We start from the raw sequence: 19,116 nt of genomic DNA, 5'->3' as shown, positions 1-19,116 counted from the left end.
GGCTTGGTGGTGGTCTCCGTCGAAGCCCGCAAGAAGCTTGTGCGTTGCTTCGGAGAAGCGCTTTGTGAGGGGTATTGTGCTCGCCCCGCGGGAGCCGCGAAGAGCAATTCTAGTAGAGCGAGACGCGAAGGGTGACAAGTGTCCGGCCGGGTCAAGTGCTAGAGCTTGTGGTAAGCACTCCACGTGGGAGAGTGACTTGCGGGTCACCACTAGCAAGAGGACCGGCGGCAACCTTGGAGCTTGTCTCAACGGGGACGTATTGTGTTGGCAAGCACGTGAACCTCGGAAGAAAAATCACCGTGTCAATATTGTTCTTCCCGTTGGTTTACAATCCCCTTACACAAACTTGTAATTACTTTCATATACATTGTGCTTGTGTAGTTGCTCTTGTAATTAGTTAGCTTGTGTAGCTCACTAGTTACCTTTTTGCTTGTGTAGCATAGAAATAGCTCCCTTGTGTGGCTAATTTAGTTTGTGTAACCTTGTTAGTCATATTGCTTAGTTGGTGTAATTAAGTATTTGCGCTATCTAATTTGGTATTGGTTGCCTTGTTATTGAGCATTGCTAGTGAGCTTAGAAGCTTTGTGCTTTTGCTTACTAGAATTGTGTAGGAGCTCCTCGGTGTGCAAAATATTAATGGCATAGGTTTGTGTGACGTTGCTCGTAGAATTGGATAGGTGAAGCTCTAGCTAGCTTGGCACCTTAGTTGTTTAATTACGATCTTTGCAAGGTGCTAGAGAACATAGATAGAGGGTTGTAGTCTTGCCTAGACCAATAAATTTAATTTCACACTTATTTTGATTAGCCAGCACGATTAAATTTTAGAAAGAACTATTTACCCTTACTGTGGTCCACCGTGTCGACCCAACAGCTGACGACTTTGACGGACTCCGGGTCTTCGCTGCAACGGCGGTCAAGCTAAGCCGAGATGAGGCGTGATGATGACGGAAGTGTGTGGATGTATGCGGCTGTAAAACTGTTTTTAAACCCCTGGGCAGGCAGCTGAGCATCTAAACCAAAGCTCACGGATCATAACAGCTCATACGTTACACCACCCGGCAAAGCCACACAAGAAAAGACGCTTCGGCCTTCGGCCAAGCAGAGGTCCGTTGTTCTATTTCCTCCTGGTGCTCAGTTCTAGGCTTCTAGTACTACTTCAGCAATTATTATGTTGGTCTGGGCTCTGCTGTTACTCGTCATGCATCAATTGCTTGCAGCGCAATTCGAACATTGACAAAGTTAATATCTTTGTTTGGGCTCATTTTCTTCCTTTCTTTTTTCGTTTCTTAATTTTGCTAGTACTCTCTAACTTATTCCTTCTTGCTCTAAATAAAATCCTGTAGGGGTTCAAACCCCTCCAGTTTCATCAAAACAAAAACAAAGTTAAACCTTGTGCTTATTTGGATTGCTAGCATTATATACTTTACTGGTCGAGTGCAGTTCCTTACTTCCATTTCCATAATATTGTACATGCATGGCAAGAGGGCAGAGCAGCATGTGCTAGCATAAAGTAGCTAGCTTCGCCGGTAATCATAGTAGTACACCACAATATTTATACCACGTATTTTGCAGGTAACGAGGCCCTAATGGCCGAGGACCGGCAGGTGAAAGTGAAACTCACCATGCTGATGCTACTGCTAGCATTGTGTCTGCTGTCTCATGGTGTAGGGAATGTCTGTTGCTCCACCGTCCCTGAGAATAGCACGGACATGCTCGCCTTGATTGATTTCAAGGCAGTCACCACAGATCCTTTAGGATCCTTGAGCTCGTGGAACACTAGCATCCACTACTGCAACTGGAGTGGTGTCACATGTAACCAGAAGAACCACGGGCGAGTAACGGCACTCAAACTTTACAACCAAGGCCTGTCAGGCCCGATTTCCCCATCTGTTGGAAACCTAACATTCCTTCATACACTAGACCTGTCTACCAATCAGTTCTCTGGCCAAATACCACATCTCAACAATCTCCAGAAGATGCAAATCCTTAATCTGAGCTACAACTCATTGGATGGGGTTATTCCAAACACGCTCACAAATTGTTCCAACCTTAAGGAGTTGCATCTCTACCATAACTTACTCAATGGTGCAATTCCTCGGGAAATAGGTCTCCTTAAGAATCTAGTCTATTTTGCCCTTAATAACAATAATCTTAGAGGGACTATCCCGCCAACCCTTGGTAACATCACCCATATAAAAGAGTTTTATCTTCAAGTAAATCAACTTGAAGGAACAATTCCTGATGAACTTGGCCACTTTTCAAATATTTTGATGCTGGTCCTGGGGGGAAATAACCTATCAGGTACTATCCCTGCAAGCCTATTTAATTTGTCCTTACTTCTAGGAATAGATTTGGGTAGAAATCAACTAAGAGGGAGCCTACCAAGCAATATGGGTGATCGTCTCTCCAATTTAGAAATTCTATACATGGGCCAGAATTGGCTGGAAGGTCACATACCAGATTCCTTAGGTAATGCTTCAATGCTACAAGACATAGATCTACAGACTAACAACTTCACTGGTCTGATCCCTAGCTCCCTCGGGAAGCTTTCAAGTTTATTTAGACTAGACCTTGGTTTGAACATGCTTGAAGCAAAAGATAGTGAAAGCTGGGAATTCTTACATGCGCTAGGAAACTGCAGGGCTCTACAAGTGCTAGCAGTATCAAACAATCAGATGCAGGGGGTCATACCAAATTCAGTCGGTAACTTATCATCTACTCTTCAGTACTTAATTTTAGGTGGAAACAAGCTGTCAGGTACAATCCCACCAAATATAGGAAAACTCTCTGGGTTGGTTCAATTAACACTAGATGAAAACAGTCTCACTGGTAGCATACCTCAGAACTTAGGAAATCTTCAAAGACTTCAAAAGTTAGACTTAAGTGACAATAATCTTCAAGGCAACATTCCTCCATAGGTTGGTAACCTTAAGCAACTATTCAACATACATCTCTCAGCAAATATGCTTAGTGGAGAAATTCCTGATAGTTTCGGCCAATGTCTAGCCTTAGCTGACATCCAGATGGACCAAAACCTGATGACAGGGAGCATTCAAGCATATTTTGGTAACTTCAGCAGTTTGAGCGTGCTGAATCTTTCACATAACAGTTTATCAGGCACCATCCCAACAAATCTAGGTGATTTATCATTTGCTTGGCGAACTGGATCTTTCGTAGAATCATCTCCATGGGCAAATACCAACAAATGGGGTTTTCAAAAATGCCACTGCCATTTCACTTGAAGAAAATCAGGGCCTGTGTGGTGGAGTAGGAGATCTTCGTCTGCCCCCCTGCCCAACAGGTTCTCAGAAAAACAGCAGCAAATATTACTTGATTAAAATATTGATCCTGGTGTTTGGCTTCATGTCGCTGTTAGTGCTGATATGCTTTTTACTCCTTGAAAAGAAGTCGCCAAGAAGAAAAAATTTAGAATCGACCTCTCTAGGTGGCTACGATTTCCTCAAAGTTTCTTACAATGATCTGGCACGAGCCACGAATAGTTTTTCAGAATCCAACCTTGTTGGGAAAGTAAGCTATGGTACAGTGTATAGAGGGACCATAAAGGAATCAAAATTTCAAGTGGCAGTGAAGGTTTTCAACCTCGAGATGCGAGGTGCGGGGAGAAGCTTCATGGCAGAATGTGAAGCATTGAGAAGCATTCGACATCGAAATCTTCTTCCCATCATAACTGCATGCTCGACAATGGACAATATATAGGCAATGATTTTAAAGCTTTAGTTTACGAATTCATGCCTAATGGCAACCTAGACTTGTGGATACACCAGAAAGGGGATGGAAAAGCTGCAAAGCGTCTAGGCCTAACTCAAACAATAAGCATAGCTGCTAACATTGCTGATGCACTGGACTATTTACACCACGATTGCGGAAGGCCCACTGTTCATTGCGATTTGAAGCCCAGCAACGTTCTTTTGGATGAAGACATGAATGCGCTTTTGGGAGACTTCGGCATCGCAAGGTTTTATGCTGATTCTCGCTTGACACCACCAGGTTCAATTAGTTCCATCGGTGTGAAGGGGACCATAGGCTACATTGCTCTAGGTATTCCTTTGTTAGTTAATTATTAAGTTTGCCCTTATCTAACATACCCATTTTATTGTCACTACGACTAAGCTCTGCGCACGTACTTGTCTCTCTTCAGAGTATGCTCAAGGTGGTCATCCATCAATTTCCGGAGATTCTTACAGTTTCGGGATAGTACTTCTAGAGATGATGACAGGCAAAAGGCCAACAGATCCTATGTTCATGGACGGACTCAACCTTGTCAACTTTGTGGAGCGCAATTTTCCACATCAAATCTATAACGTCATTGATCCTCAACTCCAAGAAGAGTGCAAGGACCTAGCACAGAATAAGATGGTACCAGAAAATGTAGTACACCAATGCTTGGCGTCATTGCTGCAAGCTGCACTTTGCTGTGCACATTCATTACCGAGCGAACGAGCGAATATGAAAGAAACAGCCAGCAACATTCATGAAATCAAGACGTCACATCTTGGATGGAAATTGAAGAAATAATGTCACTCGTTACCAGAAAGTGTTTCGATCCTGACAGCAATAAAGATATCCCCTGATGAGCACACTTTCTTGCTTCGTGTAGCACCCGGTTTTAACAACAAAATCAGATATATACCATATGTGAGCCCAGAAAGTCAAATATCACATATAGCCACAAATAAGGGTAATATCAAAAGATAATGCTTAATATATAACGTACTTAGTATAAAGGATATAACCTTAGACAATAAACAGCGGAAAGACAACTCCGATCTTCGGGTGAGGACTCCAATTTCACAGGGACAACTGACTGGTTCATCACAAGCCCAACTTCTTCAAACTCTAGCAATCTGGTACCCATCCGGGATTTTTATCCAAATATTTGAAAAATAAAACAAGCATAAGTACATGTCGTACTCAACGAATATAACATGGGGTTCATGAGGCTCAAAAGTCTAACACTGGTTTAACTGCGATTAACTTTTAATGAGTCATCTTTTAGCAATTGGGTGACAACAAGTTTATTCACAAGCCCATATAAACACATGATCAGGTAAACATTAATAATGAATAGCATAAACAATTAACTATTAATGAGCATCTTTATCATTAGTGTTCATCATCTATTCCGTAAATGTTCCAAGGCCGTTCGTGATCGTGAGCACGACTGTTATAATAGTTTTACACTTTGCAGAGGTTGTACACGTTCACTGTGAGTCATGATTTATCCTTTCGCCCGAGGTCGCGAGCCTCTTAACCCACTACCAAGGAAGGTCGGCAGGGTTTACTATAAAGCCTTTCAAAGATTCGTCTAACAAGTTAGGGCCATTAAATTCACTCGGCAAACAGATATAGGAACCCCTATCGAATGGTACAATTCCATTACGGCTATACACATAAGAGTAGATGTTGTCCTATACCCGATTCGGTATGTCATTCTTACGCCAATAAAGGTAACCTCCAACAAACTAGAAAATGTCCTCATACCGAGCTAAAGCCAGAGCCATATAGCCCTTACAGTTGTACTATAAGTTCTGGATGATCACTTACAGATAAGTCCTTAGGGAGAGGAATCTAGAGTACCATAAAACAACCCAATGTTCTAGCCCCCTTGTTCTATGTTGCTAAAAAACATCTTTTAATGTTTATTGCATATACCATTAGTCAAGTTACAAGATCATGGTCTTTAATTGAGCACTAGCATCATACTACCCAATGCAATAACCCATAGGTATCAAGGAACAAGGTAACAAAGCACTAGAAAATCCTTAGTGGTAATTAAGGTAGACACATGCACTATGAATTAAATGATTAAAGGTGTATAGGACAAGGAAGATTCCATGCTATACTTGCCTTAAAACTCAGATCCTTCTTCTACTGAATTGTAACCTCCAAAAGACTTCTTCTGGATCACCAACTTCTTCTATTTCATCAACGTACTTCTCACCGACTAGACATGATCATAAAGCACCATGCAAGTATCCATGCAATCATACACGAAGCAAACAATAGAACTAAATTAGAACAGTACAACAAACATATGAAACATCAAGTAAAAATGTTTAAAAGATGTTCTACACATTGTTACGAACACACAGACGTGAAAAGCACGCTAATCGGAGCTACGGTGAAAAAGATACATCTACCGATAGATCTACTCATAAGAGAAAATATAAAACTATAAGCTTCATATGTTTTAACTATATAAAAGCTTATATAGATTGAATTAAGTCAAATTTAGATTTGAATTATAAAACTAAAGTAAAACAAATCATATTTTATTTATAAAATCCAGTTGCATAATTATTATTCAAATTAGAGTTTAAACTATGAAATTCTAGAAATAGTGACATGATAAACATTATTACTAACGTGTAGATCTCGTTGTAATGAATCTAGCGCAACTTGAAATGGTCAAATCAGAGCTAAAACGTAGAAGATATGAATTAAACAATATTTCCTTTAATAAAATAATAGATAAAATCTAACCTTAAATTTTAAAAGTTGAAAACTTATCTAACAGTAGTATGAACATATAGATTATGGAATTACGGACCTAACGCAAGTTGAACGCGTCAAATTGGAGTTAAAACGAAGAAAATATGAGCAAAACAAAATCAGTGGTAATCTTGTAATTATTTTGAACTCGTTTTTAGTTTTAAAATAAAAAAATGAATTAAAACTTCTCTGTGGACCTGGCGTTGTTTTTGGAAAAACACAGGGGTCAAAACATAAAAACTAGGGGCATTGATTGAATTATTTTTGAACTACTCAAGACGGCGGTTTGATTTCGTAAAAACTCGGGCTCTCTTTAGCAAAAAGGCCGGCGAAGGGGTATCTTCTAATCTAGGCCGTTGATCTCAGATCGGACGGCCGGAAACAAATCGGTGAGAGAGAAGACATGGTCGGCGCCTGAACAGGAAGAGGAGGCGGCGGTGGACATGGCCGGCGGCGACCGAGCTCATCGACGTTCTTGGAAAACGGTCTACGGTTCATGATTGGACGAAACGAGGGCACCGGGCGAGCGAGGGGATGGTGGCGAGCTCACCTATGGTATTCTCGACGGCAGAGGAGGCACAGAGATGACGCGTGGCTTGGCGGGGCGATGGCAAACGGCGACGCTAGGTTTTTGGCTCGGCGCGGTGGCGCTACGAGGTGGCGGTTACTCTGGAACGCTATAGGGAGGGCGGAGCGGTGCGGACATTGGTATTTAAGGCCAGGAAGCTGCTTGGAGCGCAAGGCAAGGCGACACGGGGTGGAGGCGGACTCCATCGGCGGTGGCGGTAGAGTCCGGTTCCGGGACGAGAGGAAGAAGACAGCCCTGACCAGTGAGTCCCGGACGTCAGCGAGAGGAGAGGGACGCACGGGCTTTGGCTCTTGCTGGGCCGCGAGGAGAGAGGAGATGGGAAAAAGCGGGAGCGGGCCGCGGGTGAGGGGAAAGGAGCTGGGCTCCGGTGGTCTGCTGGGCTGGGTCTGTGGGATGGGAGGTCGAGTGGGCGGGGGGCTGGCTGCTGGGCTTCCAGGCCAGAAGAGAGGGAAGAAGGGAAAATGAGAAGCGGGCCACAGGGGAAATGAGGAAGAGAGTGAGTGGGCCTTCAGGCCAAATTGAGAGGGAAGAGGATTTTTCATTTTTCAAATCCTTTTCTATTTTGTTTTCAAAATCAAATTCAATTATGAACCAAATGCAAATTCAAGTAGAATTTTAAATATACTTTTCAACTCAAATAAAAATAGAAAATTTTTGTAGGCTTCCAAAAATAAATTTTACAATTTTTTTAAACTCTTTTATTTTCCAATTCTCTTTTTCTTTTCAATACATTCCAAAGTCATTTGCAAATTCTTTTCAAAATACAATTTAAAACATTTTGAGATTTATTCTAAACCTCTCAACCAATTAAATCAAATGCACCGGCATGTATGCACATCTATGTTGCTACTTCTTATGATGAATTTTAATATAATGAAAAATATTCTTTTTCCAACATGTCATGTGCACAAAAATTGGAAATTAAATAGATTTAACTACATTTTCAAAGTAGCAAATTTTAGGGTGTTCCACTTAGTATAATTTATTAGGTACTATGCTTTGGTGAATTCGATATTATCTACATACGTCAGTTCTATTTGTAATAAGGATAGCAATATGCTATTGCTTGAGTTGTATATGTCATTTGTTTTCAATAATGGAAGTTTTTATTGCATTTGAAGATCATATATTACATCGGGGTGACACAAGAATCTAAAAAACCCTACCGACATCTGCTTCACTGCTTGCCTGGAGCACACAGGTCCTGTTCGGCTTGCTGAATCTTGGCTGAAACTAGCTGAAAATACTGTTCCGGCTGAAATGTTGTGAGAAAAAAACATTGTTCCGACTAAAAAAAGAAGCCGAACAAGCCGAATATAGAGTAAGCCGAACAGGGCCATAGCCCAAAGTTTTGTGCAAACTGCAAAATACATACACACTAATAATAACCCTCCGTCCGTAGGATTTAACGTCATCCATGCACGTGCTTAGCTAAAAAAAAAGGTCCTGAGTCCTGACCACTTGTGCCGATTGATGAGTTGCCGTCACAACCAAACCATTAGAAGCCTGGTTGTGAGTAAGTGAAACTTTGAACTCTAATCGCCCAATATAGCAGACCAATTAAAAATAGCATGAATTTTAGTATGTGTGTGTATGTGTTGCCATAATTGAAGGTTATTGAGTTGTGTTTATGCTAGATGTGAACTTAGTGTGTTTGTATTGTGGTGGTCTTTTTTGAATGCAAGGGATTCATGTTTGACAAGATCACAAGCGCATCGGGCGTCTAGAGCAACTGCAGCTCTTGGTGCAGGTGAGCAAATAGGACATGTCCGCATGATGTCAATGCAACATCATTCTGATGATCTGATCGATGCATAGAGTAGCTGGCTTTATTGATTCTTCACGACAAACTTACATGACTCTAATACCAGTTGTCTTTTTATATATACCCATCTTGTCGAAGGATAGGCATTTAGGTGCCCGGAGTGCTTTTGTGTTTCAGAAACCCCAAAGACATACAGATGATCCTAGACGCACTTCAATTTGCATTGGTAATTAAACCCCCAATTTGTTTTGCAGCTGGAACTGCTGGGATATACCTGAGCAGCGTGGAGTTGGTCCTCACGGACGTGTGCTACCTGGTGAAGCTTGGCTGCGGCACGGCGGACACGGTGCGGTGGCGTACCTGTTGAATTCGACACCTCTGATCCCGTCCAGGATCTGAGAGAACATGGCACAACAGCATAGGGCCGGCCAACGATGAGCGGGCAGCAGGGCAGCCAAACAAAGCGCGTAGCTCTGCCCCTGCTGTTTTGAAGAACAGCTGGCGCTACTGTAACTATTGGTTATACTCTCTCCATGTAAAGTTATGTTTTACTCAGCTGTGCTACGGAGTAGTACTCATAATTTTGTGAATTGCAGCTTTAATGAAACTCAAAATCTCCGTATGTTTCTGCCTCTTCTAACTTATCACTCCTCTGTCCCTGAATAAATATATTACTAGATTACTAGAGTTGTCTTAAGTTAAACTTTTTAAATTTTGACTGAATTTCTAGAAAAAAAACGTCACAATTTATGGTAACAAATTGATATCACTCTATATACCATAGAATATATTTTCATAATGTGCTCATTTTATCTTATAGATATCGTTACTCTTTTTTATAAAGTTAGTCTGACTGGCATAGATTCTAGGGATTGATTTATTTGGGGATGGAGGGAGTATTGATTATACCCACTCAATTCTGCTTCCTGCTATGACATTTTTTATTTAGTCTAAACTGAAACGAGGTACATAGATCATGGCATTCTTTAAAAATTTATTACTCCTTCAAATTAGTATGTTGTCCATATATGTCTTTACAGTATCACCAAGACACCGAACATGTACCACTTGTTAAACACATGGGTACGGAGGATAGACACATCTAGCATGCGAATTTATAGATTTCTAGCAATAGTAGGCTGAGTTTTTTGTTTTTGTTTTTGTCAAGCAACCATTTGCTAAACATGGACGAGGACAAGTAGGAACTATATAGTTTCGAAAACCAATTGATTTGTTGTTAGCATCATTTTCAGCATTTGTATCTTGATTTATTTGATGTATGTCAGGTAAACTCCTGGATTTAACCTGCACTATATGGCCGTAGTGAATGTACGTATTCTTTAATGGAACAAGGATATCTTTAAATGGAAATTCATCTGTAAAAAAAATATTGCAGATGATAGACCGGTAACTAGCTCAGAGTCACTGTCGCTTGCAATAATAATACATATTATTGATGGTGAATCTTGCCACAGACACTCAAGTGGATATCTTATTATATATTATATGCTTGCGTGGAATAGACCACACATATTTATACGGTAAGTATAACATACTTTATTTTAAGGTTTTGCAAAAGATTTTTCAAGACACGTAGTATTACCCATATGACAGGCACTAATATTTACATATATGCTCGAACATGTGTACAGAATGATATGGAGATGCGGTGGAACTTATTCGTGGATTTCTTAGCGCACGAAAAAATAGATATCAGAGATTTTTTCCTATCGATATAAAACATAATCTTAGCCGCATTACGGAAAGGTCTATATAGTAGAGTTTATGAGCCTGCGAGCCACGCTCTCCGTGACCGTGTTAATTTCAAGAACTTTGCTTTTTGAATTAAATGTCACTTTAACATCGGTATTTAATTTCACAGTATTGTCATCTTATCGTGCGATCCGTGTATTTTTAGTATAAAAGTTTAGTTGTCCCGAAGCAACACACGGGTACGAACCTAGTAGAGTCATGTGAGCAACTCCAACAATTTGGATAAAATTAGTAGCCAAATTCCTTTGTTTAGCCATTTTGTAAAATAGAAAGCTCCTTAAAAAACGAAGTGGTCCACAACATCCTTGCTATTTTATAAAGTCAGATAGTGAGTGCACATGATTGACTTTCTATGGCCACCAAAAATCAAGGGATAGTCCTCAGCTTCCTATTTTACAAAGTCAGATAACACATCTATTGGAGCCTACTTTTTGATGTACAAATTCTAAAATAGTCTCCATAACAAGAATAGCCAAGCTGTTGGAGTTAGTTCTTAGGTTGTTTTATGCAATAGCTATGATGGCATGTAGTTAGAATTTCTAGTATTTGTCTCTTTTTTCTATCATGATATATATATTTAGTTGAAACCAAATATTAAGATATATAAATTCTAGTTGAGTCCTATTCTACGATTTCATGAATCATAGTTTTACTTTCAACATGTAATCGAGTTGTGCAGTTTTTGACATGTTAAGTAGAAATTCTAGGATTTTTCATCTTTCATTCAAAAAAGTTTTATCAAAAAGAGTTTAGGTCCTAGTAATATTGTTTTCCACATGTTAATTAAGTTAAAACTCAGATTGCATCCTCGTATTGAACTTATTGTATTTGTGTAACACCCTAAATTTTACAACAATTGAAACTAGGAAAAATTAATTTACTAAGCATTTTTGTGAGCATTTAAGTTTAGAAAAAATAATAAAGTTTATCAAATTAAAATTTAATGTAGGTTAACAACAATGAATGTGCATTCATGCTGCTGCATATAAATTTTTGGCATGGTTTGGTTTGAACTCAAATTTGAACTTGATTTGAATTTTGTCTTCAAAATTGCTTTGGAACGAAATTAGAAAAAAAGAGGCAAATTCTCTCTCCTTTCTTTCCGGCCCGAAGGCCTCCTGCTGCCGCGGCCCATCTCTTCCCCGTGCCGGCCTGCACCTCTCTCTGCTCTGCTCGGCCCACTCCAGAGCCGGCCCCACGCGCCTTCCGCTGCCGCTGTCCATCCGGGGCCGCAAGTCAGACCCGCCTCCTTCCTCTTGTTCGTGTCCCAGGCGGACACTGTGCCATCGCCATTGAGTCCGACGCTGCCACGATCCATGGTGCCATGGCGCCCAAGGGATCCTGGCCCCATAAATAGCGCCCGCACCCCTCCTCTATCTCCTATCCCATCTGGCGGCCGTTTTTCTTCGCCAAGCAGCCGCAGCCGAGTTTTGTTCCAGTGCCGCCGCCGACCTCCGCTGCCACCGAGCACCGAGCCGTCGTCGCTGCTTCCCATTCGCGCAATCCAGTTCGGGTGAGATCCCCGTCCCTTCCTCTCTCCCCCTGTATTTTTCTTTCGTCGAATAGTGCGCTGCAAGCCGGGAACCGCGAGCTCTGTTTGGCCGGCCATGGCGCCGCCGTTGTTCAAGCCGCCGAGGCACTGTTCTGGCACCCCTCTCTCTCTATTCCCGCCGGATCAGTTTTCAGCCGTCGATTTCTAATCCAAGGGCTCAGATTGAAAGATACCCTTTCGTTGCCGACTTTGCAGATACGCCCTTACAATTATTGCTGATTCAACCCGTAGTCCAAAGCGCGTTTACAGATTTCGTTTTCTCTTTTTAAAGGCGTACTTTGGTTCGGTTATGTTGAAATATGTTTTCAGTTATTTACAGATTTGCCATTCAACTTGTTTTAGCCATAATTTCTCCGTTTTAACTCTGATTTGATCCGTTCAAGTTGCGTTAGGTTCGTAATTAGGTAATCTACATGTTTATGTTACTGTAAAGTAGATTTCCAACTTTCAAAATTCGAGAGTAGATTTAATCTATTATTTTGCTAAAGGAAAGCTTGTTTAATCCATAACTTTTTCGTTTTAGATCCGATTTTTGTGATCTTCACGTCCGTGTGTTCATAGCGAGACGTAGATTCGTTTTCCAAACTTTTCATCTTGATTCTTTGCTGTTGGTGTACTATTCTAATCTATAGCCTTGTTTGCTTTGCATGATTGCTCCTGGATGCTTGTATGTTGCTGTGGTTATCGAGTATAGACGGTGAGCAGTTCTCAGGAGGTCAAGGGTACGACTTTGACGAGCAGGACCAGCAAGAGTACATTGCTCAAGGCAAGTATAGCATGGGATCATCCTTGTTTCCTATTCACTTTAATTCATTAAATTCATGTTGCATGTGTCATCTTGATAGGGATTTCCTAGAATTGAACTACTACCTTGTCACCTATGGGTTATGCATTTGGGTAGCTTTGCTAGTGCTCAATTAAACCATGATCTTGTAACTTGACTAATGGTATATGCAATGAACATTAAAACATGACTTTTTAGCAACATGGAAACAGGGGGCTGGAGTGTTTAGCTACTTTCTAAATGCTTCAGATTCCTCTCCCTAAGGACTTATCTGTAAGTGATCATCCAAGACTTACAGTACAGCTGTGAGGGCTACATGGCTCTGACTTTAGCTCAGTATGAGGACCTTTTCTAGCTTGTTTACCTTTATGGCACAAGAGGGGTGTGTTCCGGGTTGGATATAGTGTGGCCTCTATCCGTCAGTGTATAGGCTGCGCGTCATTGTGCCTGTCGGAAGGGGAGCTCTACATTCGTAGGCCACAGAAACCTAGCGGCCCTAACTTGTTAGACGAACCTTTGAAAGGCTTCATAGTGACCCTGCCTGCTCACCTTGGAAGTGTTTTGGGAGTTATAAACCCGGGCATATGGGTATCACGACTCACAGTGAAAGTGTACAACCTTTTGCAGAGTGTAAAACTGGTATATCAGCCATGCTCACGGTCATGAGCGGCCTTAGAACCCTTATGGAATAGATGATCACTAAGTATTATCTGTTTATGCTATTCATTACTCATGTTTACATTTGATCATGTGTTTGGCAATGGGAATTGAAACAACTTGATGCTACTCATAAGCTAAAATTGTGACAACTAAAAGCTGATCTCTGTTAAACCTGTGTCTAGCCTTTTGAGCCTCATGAACCCCGTGTTACACTTGTTGAGTACGACATGTACTTACGCTTGTTTATTTTCATTATTTGGATAAAAATCCAGGATGGGTAACAGATGACTTTGAGAATGATGATTTCCCTGAGGACTACTAGACTTGTGGTCAACCAGTCAACGTCCCTGTGAAATGGAGCTTCCGCGAGAGATCTTTTTATTACCTACGCTATATTTATGTAATAACTCTGTTTTATTCATGATGTAATAAACATTAGAGATGATACTATTCATAATTTGTTGGCATATGTGTGTGACTGATCCCTGGGCGCACATAAGGTTTTGCACCCCATTTTATCCTTAAAATTGGGTGTGACAGATTGGTATCAGAGCCGTGTTGACTGTAGGATGCAAGCCTAGTTAGCAATGGTCATTTTTAACTTCTTTTGCTTCACTCATTTCATGCTTTCTATCTCACCCTTGGTATTTGCTAAAGTTTTATGCTTCTTTTGTCTTATTCTATTATGAATTTTTTTGCTTCTAACCTAATCTAACTAAGTCTAATTCTGTAGATGCCTCGTTCCCACAAGACTGCCCGCATCAGCACTGGGGGGTACTACCTGCCACAAGGTTTGTCCATGGAGCCTGAGGAGGAAGAACCTCAGGAATAGGAATTGGATTCGCCCACGCCTGAGTCCACACCTAAGCTAGCCCAGGAGGACCCTCAAGAAGTCAAGATCATTGACTTGTCCGAAAATGAAGAGGAAGACATTGCTGAAGAGGATGAGCCAATCCTGCCATTGGGGTGGACAATAAAGGTGTGGTATAAGCCAGGATGTGAATCCTCTGTTTCACATCACCGACTCATGAGCCTGCTTCAGACCTACTACAGCGACTGGGATGCAGCTATAGAATATGCCTGCGAAGAGCATACGCACCCTCTTGAAGACACCTACTGGAAGATTAGGGTGTGCATCACCATCAAGGATGAGCAGAAAGGCGCGTATCAGCTAGATTCAAACTATGCACACCATGGTCACCGTGTCACCATGGAGGACGACATAGAAGATGCAGCCGCTGAAGCTTGCATAGGCCTCCGTGGTCGCCGATTCGAGGACATGAAGGATGATCAATATCGATTCCTTCCTCATCAACACCTAGAATTGGGATGGGCGATGATGGACCCGCAGGGCACGGATCCAACCACTGAAGCGATGGTACACTTTAGTTATGAGTCTGTGTCAAGGATTCGCCGATTGGAGAATCAATTGAAGGCGCAGCAGGAAGCTATCAAGAGGCACCAGCAGGTGATAGACGAATAAAGGGTGTGCCTCAATTTGCCAAAGATGTATGGGGAGCTTCCCCATAAGTATCGCCCCTAGATGTTGGAGTCCCTCTTTATGTAATAACACGATATTAGAACGAGTTGAGTTGAGTCTAGTCGAGTTTATTAGTGTGGTGTGAACATTGTGTGTTTAGTTGATTTGTTATTATGTTTATACGTGAGTTGGATCTTTGTAATGTGTGCTAGAACTTTATGGGCATGTCCGCAAGTTCCATAGTTAAGAATATTAAAGATTGGGTCAATAAATGAATAGTTGGGTATGTCACATCTTGTTCTCTTGGAATCTGTTTTTCGGAGCAGTCTGCCTTTATCTTAATGCCAATTAAAATATACACGACCAAAGATTATGAAATTTTTATGGGAACAACTAGGCTTAAGTATCTTTCTAATGCCTCTAGAGTCACCGCCATATCTGATCTGATTCATGAGATATCTCTGTTTCAAGTTAAAGTTACTGCACAGTCTGGAATCTGGGAATAGTTTCGGTTGTATCCTGTTTTTGAGTAATCTAACGACAGAATCTGGGAAAGTGGTCTGAATAAAAGTTGTAGAAAATTTGGTAATCTTTCCAACCATATAAAGTACACCCTATTTGGATTTCTGGAACTCAAGATATGACTGTTTTATATAACTGCTGATGTTGAGACTCGTCCAGAAAGTTTTCGGAATGTATTCTAACCTGGAAATGTATAAATTTTGAATATTTGATAAGCAGATGTTTGGAAGAGGAAGAGGCCGAGGTCGTGGAGGTGTTCCCCCACATCCACCACCACCACCACCGACTATTGAACAACTCTTGGCAATATAGACGCAGCTCATGCAAACGTTGGTGCAGAATCAGCAGAACCAACAGGGTGGTGGAGCACCACGTGATAAGCGTGGTGAATTCTTGAAGGGCCGTCCCCCGGTGTTCTCTTGTGCCACTGATCCACTGGAAGCAGATGATTGGCTTCATGCAGTAGAGAGGCAGCTCAACATAGCTCAATGTGATAATCAACAGAAAGTGTTGTACGCTTCAGGACAACTTCAGGGAGAAGCTCAGGACTGGTGGGAGTCATTCGAGTATGGACGTCCCACCAACGCTCGTCCTGTCACCTAGCAGGAGTTTAAGGAGAATTCCAGATCTTATCACATACCAGAGGGACTGATAGAGCTCAAGCAAGAGGAATTCAGAGCTTTGAAGCAGGGATCCATGTCCGTCGCTGAGTACCGTGACAAGTTTGCTCAGTTGTCACGCTATGCTCCAAATGTAGTGGCTAATGATGCTGACAAGCAACACCACTTTCTCAAAGGTCTGTATGATGGTCTGCAGCTCCAGCTTATGTCCAATACCTACCCCAATTTTTAGACACTGGTGAATCACGCTATTGTTATTGACAACAAGCGCAAGGAGATGGAGGCCAAGAAGAGGAGGCTTCAGGGACCGGCCTCTGGGAGCAATACTCGTCCACGTACCAACCCTCAGCAAGGCTTTCAGCAGAGGTTGCAGGGACCACCCAGTTAGTGGAATCATGGTTAGTATCCTCAGTGCAACCCAAACCAGCAGCAGATTGATAATCAATGTCCTCAGCAATAGAGTGGTCAGCAGACACCACGATAGGGAGCACCCAATAACACTCCTATGAAGACTAGTGCCCCTAGCACCCCCAGCAAGTGCTTTCGTTGTGGCAAAGAAGGTCATCTGTCTTATAATTGCCCAGAGAAGCCTAATCAGCAAACCCCTCAGAAGCAGAACAGCAACCAGAAGCCAACACAGTATGGAATGGTGAATCATGTGTCTACAGAGACGGCAGTTGCAGAACCAGAAGTCATGCTTAGTACGTTCAATGTCAACTCAACCCCTGCCACAGTTTTTTTGATTCTAGAGCTTCACATTCATTCATATCACAAGCATTTGTTAGAAACCATAGCATACCATTATGTGCCATGCAAAATCCCATGTTAGTAAACTCACTGGGTGGAAGTATGCAAGCTTCATATTGTTGTCTTCCGACTAGTCTATCCTTAAGGGGGGTAGAGTTTAAAGTGAGCCCCATTGTGTTGAGAGCATCTGGTATAGATGTGATTCTGGGTATGGACTGGATGAAGCAACAACAAGCAGTGATCCAGTGTAAAGAGAAGGTAGTTGTGGTGACCGCACCTAGTGGAGAAAGAATCAGTGTTAATGTTGTAATACAAGCATAGCCGACAGCCATAGTGAACCAGCTTGATGATAGCGGCAACCAGGAGGACCCAGTGGTGGATGAATTTCTAGATGTGTTCCCCGATGATTTGCTAGGTATGCCACCTGACCGTGATATTGAGTTTATTATTGAATTATTACCTGGAACTGCACCTATAGCTAAGCGTCCATATAGAATGGGGGTTAAAGAATTAGAAGAACTTAAGAAACAAATTACGGAGTTACAGGAGAAAGGTTTTATTCGTCCTAGTTCATCACCTTGGGGAGCACCAGTTATATTTGTTGACAAGAAGGATGGTAATCAGAGGATGTGTGTTGACTATCGATCGCTCAATAAGGTTACCATAAAGAACAAGTATCCGTTGCCTAGAATTGATGACTTGTTTGATCAGTTGAGAGGTGCTTGTGTCTTCTCTAAGATTGATCTTCGTTCTGGCTACCATCAATTGAGGATTCGTGCAATAGACATACCCAAGACAGCTTTTACTACGAGGTATGGTTTGTATGAGTACACTGTTATGTCATTTGGTTTGACCAATGCACCTGCCTACTTTATGTACATGATGAACAAGGTGTTCATGGAGTTTTTGGATAAGTTTGTGGTGGTGTTCATCGATGATATATTGATATTCTCCAAAACAGAAGAAGAGCATGCCAAACATCTAAGGTTGGTCTTGCAGAAGCTCAGAGAACACAAGTTGTATGCTAAGCGAAGCAAGTGTGAATTTTAGTTGAAGGAAGTTTCTTTCCTTGGCCATGTTGTCTCTAATGGTGGAATTGTAGTAGATCCTGGTAAGGTGAAAGATGTATTGAATTGGAAGCCACCAACAGATGTGGGACAGATTCATAGTTTTTTGGGATTAGCTGGATACTACAGAAGGTTCATTGAAGGTTTCTCTAAGCTTGCCAAGCCAATGACAGCCTTGTTGGAGAAAAATGCTAAGTTTGTGTGGTCCGAGAAGTGTCAGGCTAACTTTGAAGAGTTGAAGAAGAGGTTGACTACGGCCCTAGTATTGACTTTGCCAGATCTGAACAAGAGCTTTTCGATCTATTGTGATGCATCTCGTCAAGGACTTGGATGTGTTCTTATGCAACAAGGTAGAGTAGTGGCTTATGCATCTCGGCAGTTGAGAAAGCATGAGTTAAATTATCCTACTCATGACTTGGAGTTAGCAGCAGTAGTTCATGCTTTGAAGATATGGAGGCACTATCTTATTGGGCATAAGAGTGACATCTATACTGATCACAAAAGTCTGAAGTACATTTTCACTCAGATAGATCTAAATATGAGACAGCGTCGATGGTTAGAGTTGATCAAAGATTATGATTTGGAGGTACACTATTATCCTGGGAAGGCAAACATTGTTGCCGATGCTCTTAGTAGGAAGAGTTATGCCAATGAGGTGCAAGTGACATCGATGTCAAGTGAGTTGTGTGCCGAGTTGAAGCGACTAAATTTAGGCTTTGTCACAAATGCAGTGGAGTTGGTGTCGGAGCCTAAATTAGAGCAAGAAATATGTAAGGGTCAGTTACAGGATGCGAAGTTGAAAGAGATAGCAGAAAACATAGTGATTGGTAAGGCACCAGGATTCCGTATGGATGACAATGGGACTCTATGGTTTGGGAAAAGACTATGTGTGCCTGAGGATAAGGCTATACGTGAGGCAATTCTTCGTGAGGCACATGAGTCTGCTTATTCTATTCATCCTGGAAGTACTAAGATGTATTTGGACTTAAAAGAGAAGTATTGGTGGTATGGACTCAAAAGAGATGTTGAATATGTTGCTTTGTG

General features: G+C 41.7%; 2 protein-coding genes across 2 annotated transcripts in view; both read left to right on the top strand.

Moving 5' to 3' along the window:
• Positions 1-994: 994 nt before the first annotated feature.
• LOC136467362 (receptor kinase-like protein Xa21) overlaps positions 995-19,116 on the top strand; it is a 29,427-nt gene continuing 11,305 nt past the window's right edge. Inside the window, exon 1 of the mRNA XM_066466045.1 lies at positions 995-1,104. The gene's annotated coding sequence lies outside the window, so the exon portion shown is untranslated. The remainder of the gene's footprint in view (positions 1,105-19,116) is intronic.
• LOC136465900 (receptor kinase-like protein Xa21) lies at positions 1,587-14,468 on the top strand. Its single transcript, XM_066464458.1, has 3 exons — positions 1,587-2,301; positions 9,122-9,213; positions 14,370-14,468. The coding sequence occupies exons 1-3, from the start codon at positions 1,587-1,589 to the stop codon at positions 14,466-14,468; spliced, it is 906 nt and encodes a 301-aa protein (XP_066320555.1).

This window comes from Miscanthus floridulus, chromosome 7, assembly GCF_019320115.1.
Source record: "Miscanthus floridulus cultivar M001 chromosome 7, ASM1932011v1, whole genome shotgun sequence".
NCBI classification, from domain to species: Eukaryota; Viridiplantae; Streptophyta; class Magnoliopsida; order Poales; family Poaceae; genus Miscanthus; species Miscanthus floridulus.
Note: the sequence above shows the minus strand (reverse complement) of the source record. Positions and strands in the feature narration are given on the sequence as shown.